The sequence below is a fragment of the Belonocnema kinseyi genome, chromosome 3 (genome assembly GCF_010883055.1).
Source record: "Belonocnema kinseyi isolate 2016_QV_RU_SX_M_011 chromosome 3, B_treatae_v1, whole genome shotgun sequence".
In the NCBI taxonomy this organism is placed as follows: domain Eukaryota; kingdom Metazoa; phylum Arthropoda; class Insecta; order Hymenoptera; family Cynipidae; genus Belonocnema; species Belonocnema kinseyi.
This window is the reverse complement of record NC_046659.1, coordinates 90,363,377-90,376,840: the sequence shown is the minus strand read 5'-3', so window position 1 is coordinate 90,376,840 and position 13,464 is coordinate 90,363,377. Positions and strand designations below refer to the sequence as shown.

General features: G+C 27.3%; 1 protein-coding gene across 2 annotated transcripts in view; it reads left to right on the top strand.

The window, feature by feature from the left end:
• LOC117169623 (myocardin-related transcription factor A-like) overlaps nt 1-7,646 on the top strand; it is a 189,036-nt gene extending 181,390 nt beyond the window's left edge. For both annotated transcript variants that reach the window (XM_033356078.1, XM_033356079.1), the window contains 2 exons: nt 1,052-1,600; nt 6,487-7,646. In XM_033356078.1, the coding sequence (XP_033211969.1) occupies nt 1,052-1,600; nt 6,487-6,831 (894 nt within the window). In that variant the 3' untranslated portion in view covers nt 6,832-7,646. The remainder of the gene's footprint in view (nt 1-1,051; nt 1,601-6,486) is intronic.
• Nucleotides 7,647-13,464: the final 5,818 nt, after the last annotated feature.

The following is a 13,464-nucleotide window of genomic DNA, read 5'->3' as shown; positions in this document are numbered from 1 at the left end:
TTTAGGGACAAATGAAAGAAATAATTGGGTATGTTTTAGTATCATTTAATTATTTGATTATTCGTCGGTGTTAATATATTTAAGAATATCTTGTAATATAATTTCTCAAAGCTTTCTAAAGCAAAAATATTAATTAAATCCTTAGCAACTAAGAAAAAACCAATATTATAATAAATTCGCGAAACTTTATACTAAAAACAGTATCAAAACATAGTAAGGCTACGAATACAGGATGTCATACTCATGTAGTAATGCTATTTTATATAGAAAAGAACGAAAAGTAGCTCAATGAAACTTCTGTTACGTTCCTTTTTGTTTCTTCAGACACAAAACTTTGAAGAAAGATAGTTTTGACATTGTGCTTCCGTAGCTTCATTAATTCTTTATTGATTTTTCATATTTAGCATAGTTTACAGGTAAATTATATTGCATTTGTTAGTTCAATTTGCTGCGGAGCAAAGAAGATCTTTTTTCAGAAAAAATTTAATTAGACATTTTTTTAAATTCATAGCTCCATCCAGCCTGAAAAGACGTAAAAAATTTCTTTTATTCTCTGATGATAATACAGATTCCTTGAAAATATTTGAATACGTAACAGCTGGAAAATAATGCATGTATTTCTGCAAAAGGATTCTTCTTTCGATTTGTCTAGTAGCATAAGGGAAAATCAGCCGACCGGCAATCGAAAATCCTGTGCTCCGATTTCTAGCAGAGCAAAGGAGAAGATCTTTTTCCAGAAAAAAATTAATTATAAGTTTTTTTTTAATTCATAGCTCCATCTAGTCTGAAAATACTTAAAGAATTTCTGTTACTCTCTGATGATAATACAGATTCCTTGAATAATTTACATAATTAATTGGCGAATGTTAGAAAAGGTCTCTTAATTTCTCTTGAATCTTTGTGCCATAAAAAATTATACCGAGAAAAAACTTAAGATATCTGGAAAAGACCCCTGAAATTATCAGGCAATTTTTTTCCAGGATTTTAGTAGACACTCTCTGTAAATTTAAATCCCAGCTAGCCACTAACGCTTTTTGAAATATTTGTTCAGGTCAAGATAGAGCCTGCTCAGAAGAGTCACATAAAGAGTCAAGTTGTCGATGACGTTTTGGAAATTTTAATAAAGAATGGAGAACTGCCTCCTAGTGCAGCACAAGATCCAGCAACACCAACGACGCCAAATCGTCAGATGCCGCAAAACCTCGTTTTTACAACCTCAGGAGACAATTCGACGCAGTCGCTAGTTTTTGCTGCGACAAGTCCAATTAGTCCACTCAGTCCATTGGCAATGGATGTCTCTCAGGACGTTTGTTCTAGTCCCGCGGCAACCTCGCCACCACCGCCTCCGCCTCCTCCACCACCATTACCTCTTGCCACATTTTCGGTACAGTTGCCAACTGAACTGCAACAACTTCAGGAACAGGATCGAGATCATCAACAGGAAGATATAGTGCAATATAATGCCGATCTTTTATCCTCCGCTGAAAGTGCCTTAGACGCTGCGATGCTCCTGAGTCCACAGTCGATACAAACAGGATCTCCCGAGTCACTGTCTCCCCAAGAAGTGACCTCGTCAGATAATGCTAATCTAGACCTGAGGGTAAGCGTTTTTTTCCATCGTCAATTCAGAATAGGTGTCACTGAATTCAAGAACGGCCCTTTTCTAAAACGTCTTATACCTATTATTCAACAAAAATCACCTTCCTCCGGTATGCATAATTTTAGTGAGATTTTAGATACAATAAACACATTTTTGTATCAAACAACATTTTTTATTTATAGAAAAATTAAACCTTTTCTTTTCATTTGGAACATTTGTTGTAAAATTGACTGCTGTAAAGTTATGGGGTTGAAAATTGATTTGTTTATAACACTATAACTGGAAATTAAGCGATGTGCAGGGTGGCCGCTGGACCGAAATACCTGGAAAACCGTGAAATGACCGAAAATTTTATGAGACCGGGAAATGATAGTGAATTTATTTTTTGACCGGGAATTTCACAAATTTTTAGAAAAAAAATCTGTCCAACTTTGATTTCAACTCGGTTTAAAATAATTAGTTAAATTTTAGTATTTTTCCATTTGTATATCATTCAGTTTAGAATGCGTAATTCGAAAATCTTTTACTTTAAAAAGTTTCTATTTTAGAATTTTTATTTTTAAGCTTACATTTTAATTTAAAGATTTTTAAAATGCCGTTTTAAAGTTTTAAACAGTTAAAAATTGAAAGCGTTTAAAATGGAAGATTTTTTGTAACAAAAATTTTTGTTGATCAACTGTGAATATAAATTAATTAATAATTTTTTAAACTGAATTGTACTAAAGATTGGGAATCAGTTCACAATTTTAGAATTTTCAGATTTTAACGGTAAAAGTTAGACTGTTAAAATTGGAAAGTCTCATTAGCTGAACAAATGTAAACGCCCGGTTGAAACTTTATCAGCTATTTTCAATTTTAAAGTAAATTCTAAATAATATATTTATAATCAAAGACTTTCATCAAATTTTAAATATTATTTTAGACTAAAATATTCCATTTTTAAACCATCCAATTGGAAAGCTTTTTAATTAGGAATGAGAACAATTATTTAATATTTAGAAATATTTTACTGTTCATTTAAAATAAGTAATTATAAATTAAATATTCAAAAATAAACAAAAAACTTGACTTTGAACGCCATAATTTTAATTGTTCTGTTAAAAAATTTTTTTAATTGTAAGTCAATTGTTGATTTTTGATTTATAAATAACAATTGAGCACCTATTAGTTTCAGAAAAATTCGAATAAGTTCAAGCAATATTTTAAGAAGTTTTGAAAACATTAAAAACTATTTTAAAATTTGAAAGAATTTCAAATAATTTAAACGAAATATCTACATGTACTGAAAAAATCCGGCTATTGGTACCAAAATTTCGGTGAAAAAAATCCAAGGCCCAATTTGAAACCAAATATAAATTTTGTCAGATTTCAAACAAAAAAATTTAGAAGCTTTTCAAGACAATTTTGTAAAGAAAATAAATTTTTTTTTTAAATTTTGAACAATAATTTTAAGAGAATATTTAAAAAGATTTAGAAAGCTTGAAAAAATTATCAAAAATTAATGTGGAAGATTTTAAGGAATTTTTTCTTGATGTGATAGGATTTTAAACAAGTGTTGCGGAACAATTTTAGGCAAAATTCGAATCATTTTAAAAGATGCTTAGAATTTCTGAAACATTTATAAAAATTATTTGAAATTTGAAAAATGGAAAACAATATGTAAATGTTTCAAAATTCTGAAATAAACTTTTGAAGCATTTGAAGGATTTTTTAAATATTTAAAAGAAAAATAATTTAAATTGTTATTAAAGAAGTGTTCAGTTTATAAAAAAGTGCAATCATTCAATTTTTAATTTTTCTAGCTTAAAATTATTTAAAATGATATAATTTTTACAATTTTTAAATGCTTTGATTGATTCTTCAATTTAGATAATTGAAAATGATTGGGTGGATTTATATTTTTGGAACTACATGTCAATCTTTGAACTCTTATTTATAAAAATTACAAACTTTTAATTTGGCAGTTTAATTGTATTTAATTTAAAATTGTTCGGTTGAATTCTCAGTCAAAGAGATCAATTTTTATCTTAAATTAGGAATCTTTAACAACAAAAAAAGAGTTTTTCAGAGAAAGTTCAAAATGCAACCAAGTATTTGAATTTTCAACCAAAAACTTAATTTTTTGACCAAGAAGATTAATTTTCTACGAAGTAAAGTCGATTTGTCAATAACGTACATAAAGTTTTACTAAAGTCGATGTTTTTAGTCAAAAGTGGAATAATTAAATTTGTATTTTAAAAAAATAAATTTTTGACCAAAAGTGAAACGAATTTTTAACAAAATAGTTAAATTGTCAACCAGTGAGATGAATGTTCTATAAAAAAGAAATGAATTTTTCACAAAGTAGTTCAATCAATTAGTTGAATTTTTGACCAAAAAATTTTACTTTTTATGAAAACTGTTGCATTATAAACGAAATAATTAAATTTTTAAATAAGCCAGATGAATTCCGAACCTAAATATAATGGCAAACTTATCAACAATAAAAAATGAACTTTTAACCAAGATTGGTTGGATTTCTATATTGGCTTTTATTTATTTAGTTCACATTCAATCGAAAAAGTGAGGAAGAAAGGAAATTTCTTGAAAACAGAAAAAATATCTTGAAAAAAGGGGAAAGAAGGGAAAACGATCTTTCCCAAGAATTAAAAAAATGTATCATCAGGAAACATATACTACCCCCCCCCCCCCCCCCCCCCCCCCCAGTTGATGAATTTGTGATAAAAAAAATAAATTTTTAACAAAAGGTGTTCTAGTTGATATTTAAACCAAAAAATACTTTAATTTTCAGTAAAAAAACTGTTAAATCATACAAAGACAAAAAACGTATTTTAAACAAGAGTTGAACTTTTAAGCAATAATAATTTTTCAATCAATAAAGAAAAAAAATCTCATACAAAATGTTGATTTTTTAGCCATAAAACAGGATTTTTCGAAAAAGAAAGTTAAATTTAAAACTCAAAAATATAAAAATAATTGAATTTTCGCTTAAAAAAAGACGAGTTCTCAATCAAATAAGTTAATTTTCAAGTGGAAAAGATCAATTTTCTAGCAAAAATGGAAAAACTACATTTTTGATAAAAAAAAAAATATAAAATAAAATCATTTTCAACCAAATCTCTTAAATTTTTAACCAAAAAATGAACTTTGAATTAAAGTTATGCATTTTCAATAAAATTTTTTTTTTCAACCAAATAGTTAAATTTTTACCCCAGACAGTGAATGTTCTGCCAAAAAAGGCAAATTTTCAACCGAACAGATGAATTTTCAACCAAAAAGATTAATTATAAAAAAAAATGTAACGAAAAGCTGAATATTTAAGTTTTTAGTAAAAGAAAAATAATTTTATGTAAAAAAATTAATATTTAGCTAAAAAGATTAATCACTGAAATTTAGTCACTGAAAATAGAGCCATGTAATATGTAAGGTAAAGTGACCATTACTGGGACACTTAGGAAAAGCTAATCCGCATAAACACAATTTTTAAATGAGAAATTAGAGTTTTTGGTACAAAAACCATTATAATAAGTGGCTAAGACATTATTTGATCGATTAGAACAAAAAATAAATCAGTAATTTTATAGTAAATTAATATAAATGGACATTTTTAAAGCCAATACTGGGACAAAGAGAATCCAATTAAGTTTATCAAAATAAAGTGGCACAATTTTCTTTTAATTTATTATAGAATATATTAAAAAGCAAGAATGGATTGCGATTACGGTTTAATTATTAATTCTAAAAGGGTTGTTTAAAGTAGTTTATTGAAAGCGCTAATTCTAACCTCAAATTTTGCCAACTGCTTAGGTAAGTAATTTAATAATAACTCATCAATTTCATTTTTCAATAAAATTAGTAGGTTATTTTTTGGGTACAAATTTTATTATTTCGTTGAAAATTTTATTGAATGAAAAATCTGTTTTGATTAATATTTCAATTATTTTGTTGAAAGTGCGTCTTTTCGGTTTGAAAATTCGTAATTTTAATTATAAATTACATTTTAATTTTAGAAAAATGCAACTATTTTGTTAAAAATGATATTATTTAGGTAAAAAATTCATAAATTTATTAAAAACTATTTTTCTTTTTTTAATCAAGGATCTTATTTGGTTAAAAATTCATGTCATGTTTAATTTACGATTATAACATTTTTCTTTTGAAATATCAACTAATCTATTTTTTGATAAGAATTAACCTTTTTTTGGTAGAAAATTAGTCTTTTTTATTTAAAAATTCAAGAATTTCTCAGAAAATTGAAGTGCTGAAGCCTCAATCTAGACAGATTAATTTTCAACCACATTTGCATTTTTGCTCAAGAAAGAAGAAATTTATAATTAAAAGGATACGTTTTCAAACCAAAAAGACGAATTTACAAGAATATCGTTCAAATTTTAATCAAAAAACATTTTTCAGTCAAGAAAAAAAATGTTAACCAAACTGTTGACTTTTCAAGTCAAAAAGATGAGTTTTCTTTAAAAAAAGTTATATTTTCAATTTGAAAATATAAATTTTCAACAGAAAGGTTAATTTACTTTAATTCATCTTAAAAAGTAGCAGTTCATTTACACATTTTGAGGATTTTTTTTATTATTTTTTACTAAATGTATAACTTGTCAAGACAAAAATAAATAGTGGTAACAAATTTAAAAGAACTTCAAAAATAATAGAACATTTTTCTTTTATAATTTATGTTAGAATATAAAAGATAATCAACGATATTTATTATTGTCTCAGTATTGGACATACTTTTTACATTGTCCCAGTAATGGTAGGTTTACCTTAGCTCTCTCCCATGTAGAAGACGTTTCCGAAAAATGCTCTTCATTAAGAATACCAGAATGGATACCCTGAATTGTCCTTTCTAAAATAAATTAATTTTCCTTCAGGAGCTTGGTCTTGATTTGGAGACACTGGACACAATGGATTTTGGCCAGTTGGAATGTGACTTGGGTGTGAAAATGTCAACACCTCAGGAGCTAATGGATATCGGGGATATGCAAATGGACATGGACTCAGACTGGCTTGATTCTTTGATGCCTCAGTCACCACCCCCTTCGACGAGCACGATTCATCGATTAAGTCCGCCACCAGTTCATACGTCGAACGATTTCTACGATCCACTCTTGGCCAACAGTCAAGATCCCTTCGAACTTTTCGGCATGGAGGACACAGACTTCAAAATGAGCTCCGATCTCTCGTTAACCTGGGACAAAGTTGACTTCGCCACCTAGCCGGAGGTGCTCCATCGACATTCATTCTTGTGTACTTAACTAGGGAAGATATTAGCAAAGACTTGATCGGACACGTGAATGATTTTGGTGCAGCATTCAGCTAATAGACTGGCACTATCACACATGTTCCAAGCATCTCATCAAACATTTTTGCCACTTTTATATACTCCACCCAGCGATCGAGCAGCTCAAACTGGAACAGTGCATACTAATGTGTTTTTAGTGGCCTAGGGAGTGTGGTTACCTTGGGCTGTATCAAACTAGGTAATTATAGAATAATTATCCTAAGGAACAAAAGTTCGCGATAAGAATTACAGAAATAATTATACCTTTAATTTATAAGTTATTAAAGAACCTATCCAAAGCAAATGGTTCAGTAGAAACAGAATTGATGCGGTAAGGTCATTCGGGTGTCCAATAAAAATTGGAACTTTTCAATTTGGCAAACGCTACCCTCTACCTTTTTTTTTCCTTTTTGGTGAAAAAATACTGCCATCAGTTTTCATTTATTAGAAAAAAAATATTGTTTATCAGTGTCGGGTCTGCAAATTTATTTTCTTAGTTTTAAAAAATAACAATTAAAGGATATAAATTCCTTTACCTGTAGAAAGTATGTCTTATTTATCAAGAAATAAGCCCTGACTTGTATGGAAAAAAAATGTTCATTACAATTAATGGTTTGAAAAAATTTTTATTTCTGAAATAATAATTACTACCAAGTAGTAAGTTCGGTAATTTATACTAAAATACACTTTTTTATATAGCTTGAAGATTCCTATAGTACTTTTAAATTCATTTTGTGACTTAGATTCACTAATGTCCCTTTTAATTCAAAGCACAAAAAAATTCTATGTAATTTATTAGAATTTCAGGTGAATTTAAACTGTTTTCAGCCTAAATTCATAAGAATTCAGAGTGAATTCAAGACAATTTAAATATTTTTCGGGTGTACTTATAATGTAGTTCTAATTTACATTATCTTTAACTTGATTTATAAAATCAAAAAAAAAAGTTTATTGATTATTGCAACAAATTATAGAAAAAAAACCCTAAGCGTGAATAATGAAACAATATTTGATGTCATTGTAGTTTATAATTATGTTCATCACGTTTTTATAGAAATTATTTTATTTAAAAACTGTACGTCAAATTATTTTTATTTTGCCATTTTTTTAATTAAATACTGTTATAAATATTATTTAATAAAAATATGACGATAAATAAACAAGCTTCAAATACACAAATAACTACAGTTAAATAAACAATTAGGATCTCAACTATTTTATCATTATTTGCGCTTCGGTATCTCATCTAAAAAATTTTGCAGTTATCAATTTTCCTTTTTTTAAATTTTACAATTCAAATTAAATATCAAGTAATTTTAAAATTGACTCTGCACCTTTAAGTTCCTGAAACAAAATTCAAAAGAATTTAAGTGAATTGGAAAAATACAAGAAATTCAATTAATTTCAGTAAAATGATAGTCAATTCAGAAGAAGTTAAGGGAGTTTAGGAGACTTTGGTCAAATTCGGAAGAATTTAAGTGAATTGAGCGTAATTTAAAAAATCAAGAAAATAATGTTTGGAGTTAATTTAGAAAAATTCAAAGGAATTAAACAGAATTGGGGATACCTTGATAAGAATTCAGGGTAATTTCCAAATTTAACAGAATTCAAGAAAATTCTGGAGAATTTGACGAAATTTATACGAATAAAGCATTTAGGATATATTAAAAATAATTCACATCAATGCAACATTTTTTAAATCGAAACGAAACATGTAATATTTAATATTTCAGCAAAAAACATTTTAATTTGAAAAAGACGTAATTTTGTAAAAAATATGAATTTTCAACGAGAAAAGATCAATTTTCAATTAAAAATATCAATTGTCAGTTAAAAATATGATCTTTCAATAAAGAATGGACTAGCTACATTTTCATTCAATAAAATTAATTCTCAACCAAAATAAAATGAATTTTCAACAAAATAGTTAAATTTTCAGCCAAAAAGAACAATTTTCATTTAGAATTCTAAATTCTTCAACGAAAAATTAAAAGAATTTTCAAGAAGATTTCAAAATATATTCAAACAGTCGAATTTTCAACCATAAAGTTGATTTTTTGACTAAGAAGAGTAATTTTCCACAAAAAAGACGAATTATCAACAAAAACATTTTTTAAATAACAAAAAAATCCATTGAATTTCAATAAATGGGTATGCATAAAAAAATTAATCCCAAAAAGGTGCATTAATTTATGTGAATTTGAAGAAAATTCCAAACATTCAGGATAGATTAAAAATAAATAAGAAGAATTCAATATTAATATTTTAATTTTAAAAAGTGGCGATAGTGCCATTATTTTAAAAAAGTGGTGAAAGCTTACATCTTTTTTTAAATAATTTATAGCTAAAAATACAATTTAAAATACTATATGAATTTTTGAACTATACAAAATGTGTATTTTTTGGATATTTTCGAAATTTCGTGCATTTCAGACGATTAATTGTAATAGAATTACACATTTTCGCATTCTAAGATCGATATCGTCGAAAAATGTTATTTTTTAATTCATAAAATTTAATGTTTAGCCTGACATTTTTTCTAAGTCGGAAGAAAATTGTAACAAAAGAGAATTTGTCGCAGCATTTTTTTTTACCAAACGAAATAAATTGAGGGAGTAGTGTTTGTAATATTTAAAAATAATTTTTATTAGACACCCTGACGGTCATCTAATAAAAGTGACTCTATTAAGTTGTAAGCATTATGAATGTACAGAAAGTGAATGATATTAATTTTCATGCAGTCACAATTATGAGCGAAACTCTACCTGTTTTTTCAACTAAGATTAATACTAAAATTTTCTTTCAAATCGGAAATTTCCCATGTAGAAGAAACAAAAAAAATTTCTAGAAAAGTTCAAACTTGCAGGTAGAGAAGTGACCATAAAAGTGGCTGCAATAATAATTAATGAAATCTACAAAAACAACTCCAAAGATATCTTATCGCAGTTTGCAGCTAGAGCCACATGTATATTATTTCACCTGTGTCGTGTTTTGCTTGAAATTGAATAATCACAGATAGTGTGTGCATCATCAATACGACGTATTAGTCATGCCATTAATCATACTTTCAGAAGACCGCTTGCAATTTAAAAAATAAAGTAGCAATTGAACAGGGTGTCTACTCATCTGAAAAACTTGTAAAACCTGGAAGTGTCAAGGCATTGTTTTAAAGTCAGAGAATTTTTTCGAGAATATGCTTAAATTGTTTCATTCGTAATATAAAATTTAATGACAATGTTTCTTCTTTTGTAAAAGTAGCCTTACATTACTGGATTTAACTATTCTGTTGAAAATTTTGTATTTATGGTTCGAAAATTTAAATCTTTTGGAAGAAATTCCTTTACTCGTTTGAAAATTAAATTTTGTCATGAAAACTGATATTTTCTGGTCGAGAATTGAACTGTTTCGAAGAAGTTTGGTCTTTTTGATTTCAAAATACAAAAATTTTGTGTGATATTCAACGATTCTTGTATTTTTTACAAATTTTTTGTTTGAAAATTCAACTGTTTTGTGAAAAATTCGTCGTTTTAGTTTAGGTTTACATTTTTTCCCCTTTTTGTCTGAAAAATCTATCTTCGTAGAAAAAATTAACCTTTTTTGTTGGAAGTTCATAATTTGAGTTACAGATTCATTTTTTAAATTGGAAATTGAACTGTTTTGATGAAAATTTGTATCTTTTTACATAAAAATTAATTTTTTAACTGAAAATTGAATTGTCCTATTTTTTGGTCGAAAATATATATTTTAAAATGAAAATTCAAATATTTGTTGAAAAATCGTTTATTTTATTAGATATTTAAGGTTTTGCTTGAAAAGTTCAACAGTTGAATGCTTAACGGCTTTGTAAAAAATAAACTTTTTTGTTTAAAGTTTCATCCTTTTATTTAAAAAGTTATCACTTTGTTTGAAAATTTAACTATTTTGTTGAAAATTCTTTTTTTGTTGTTAAAAAATTTGTTTATTACAAAAATTATTTATCATGGATGATAAATAATTTTTGTAAAATAATGTGACTATTCAATTTTTGTTTGAAAATTCATCCGTTTTGGCTTAAAATTAATCTTCTCGATTAGAAATTCATTTTTTGCTAAAAAATTCAACAGTTTAGTTAAAAAAATGTCTCTCTCTTGACTGGAAAATATTTTTTCGTTGAAAATTCGTGTTTTTTGATTGAATTCAACTACTTTATTTGTAGTGAAGATCTTTTTTGGTTGAAATATCAACTCATATACTTTTCGTTGAGGTTTAATATTTTTGGGTTAAGTTTAATCATTTTAAATGAAAATTCGTCTCTTTGGTTGAAAACTTATCTATTTTTTGGAAAATTATTTTTTGTGTTGAAAATCTAATTATTTCAGTTCAAAATTGAACTGTTTTGTTGAAAATTCGTTTGGGGGGGGGGGGGTGAAAAATGAATGTTTTCAAATAAAAATTTAACTACTCAATTTGTGGTTAAAAATTCATATTCTTTAGTTAAAGATTTATTTATTTTATTTAAAACTCGACTATTTCTGTTTAAGATTCATCATATTAGTTGAAAATTTAACTATTTCGTTGAAAATTATTTTTTATCTTGGTTAAGAAATAACTTTTTCCAACCGAAAATTAAAAATTATTATTCAACTTTGTGGAATTGCGGGAGAAATTCAAGAAATTACTAATTATTTTGTTATTAATTTGAATTTTCAACCTTTCTTAATTAAACATTAAAGTTGTTTTTTTGATTGAGAAAACAGTTATTTAATGCTACATATTAATCGTACTATTTTGACAAATTTATATATTCAAAAAGACTGAAAAAGGACATTATTTATATTAAACTCGTGAAATTGTGCAGATCCCGATTGGATTGTTTAAAAAAATACAAAATAGTTGAACAGCTCTGTATTATAAAAAATGATACCTGGAATTGTCAGGGAATTTTTTTTCCAGGTTTTTAAGTAGACAGCCTGTTGAAATTCTTCCATGTAAATTCTTATATAAACATTATAATAACCATATGTGCTTGAAGCATGATCCAAATTATGGTATGTACCGCTATGCAGGAGAAAAGAGTCAGAAAAACTGCCTCTTTACGATTAGATGAATTTTAATTGACCGACCAATATTTTAAAAGAACTTTTTGTTTGCTGAAACGCTGAATTTTATCCTTCTTGAACAGAATGGTACAATATTAATCAGACTTTCGGGTGCAATTACGTATATTCTCAATAAGAGCATGTGATGTTAGAAAGTACACTTTAATCATTATCGATTTGTACAGTGTATATGAATAGCGTAGATCTGGAATGGGTATTCTGTGCATCAAAAACGGCATTGCGCGATTATTCGCCAGTTTTCCCTCATTAATTTTCTTGTTGAGTTGCGACATTCCATGTTTTCGAACTGAAATAAACAAGAGAAAACGAGATTAAGCAATGTCCGTTTAAGACTTGATTATTATCAATATAAAGAAATGCAAGTGATAATGCAAAAATACGTTTTGTTCAAAGTAATATTTATGCTTACTGGTTTTCACTTTACAACAAGTTTCTAGTTGGCAGAAAACCGGCAATTTTCACTCTTAAATCCGTATTGGTGGCATTCTCCAATCAGTACTCTTGGTCATTTTTGAAATCATTTGCAGGTCTGTTTTGAAAATACCCTTTCATTTTCATCAACACGTAAATTTTGTTGTGCATTTAACTTGAAAAAAAAAATGCAAGTTCGTTATCATATCTTCTGTTTGCAAAACGTTGGAGGATTCGAGAAGCATAATATGTCAATGTCGAATGAAGCATATAGAGTCACACAAAGGGGATCCATTATGTTTTAATATTTAAATTATAATGAATGATCAAAAAGGTGGTAGCAAAACGTAAAAAGTCTTGTCGCTTGCTATCGCATGTTGCTTCATTGCACACCTTAGATCATTACCCGTTGCCATGACAATAAAGGTTTTATTGTTCTGTAAAATTGTAATATAAAAACATATATAAATATATATAATATATGTAAGCATACATATTACATAGTAATATTTATAGGTATATTAAGTGAACAATTGTATTAGGATGCGCTAGGCCTATCATCACTAATAATTTGTTTCTAGCTTTAAAGTTTTAAGATTAAGTGCTTGACGATTATTAGAAATGATTGCTAGATGCAGTCATTGTTTTGAAGGCAAATAAATCCCTGTCAGTGAAACTGTTTAATGTTTTGAGTGGGTGATGAGCCTGCCTGTATATTGATTGATTTCAATTGCGACGAATTGTTAATCATAATAGTTATTTTGTTAGGCTGTGCGAATCTGGTAGTCTGTCGTCGGTGGTGCATGTCAAGAAAAATCGAATGTAACATTTCGATATAACGCTTTGTGAATATTTACGTAATATTATTGAAGAAAAAAAGAGGTAAAAATAGAAAAATATTTTGTATGAGTATGTTTCAACGACGAAAAGTTGATTTTGTTGAGTATGTATAATTGAATTTAACTTGTACTTGTAATAATCTAGTATTTACCGCTAGAGAGAGTGTTATTTATTTTTATTTGTTGCAAATTTATCGATTGCCTTCCATTTGAGTAAAT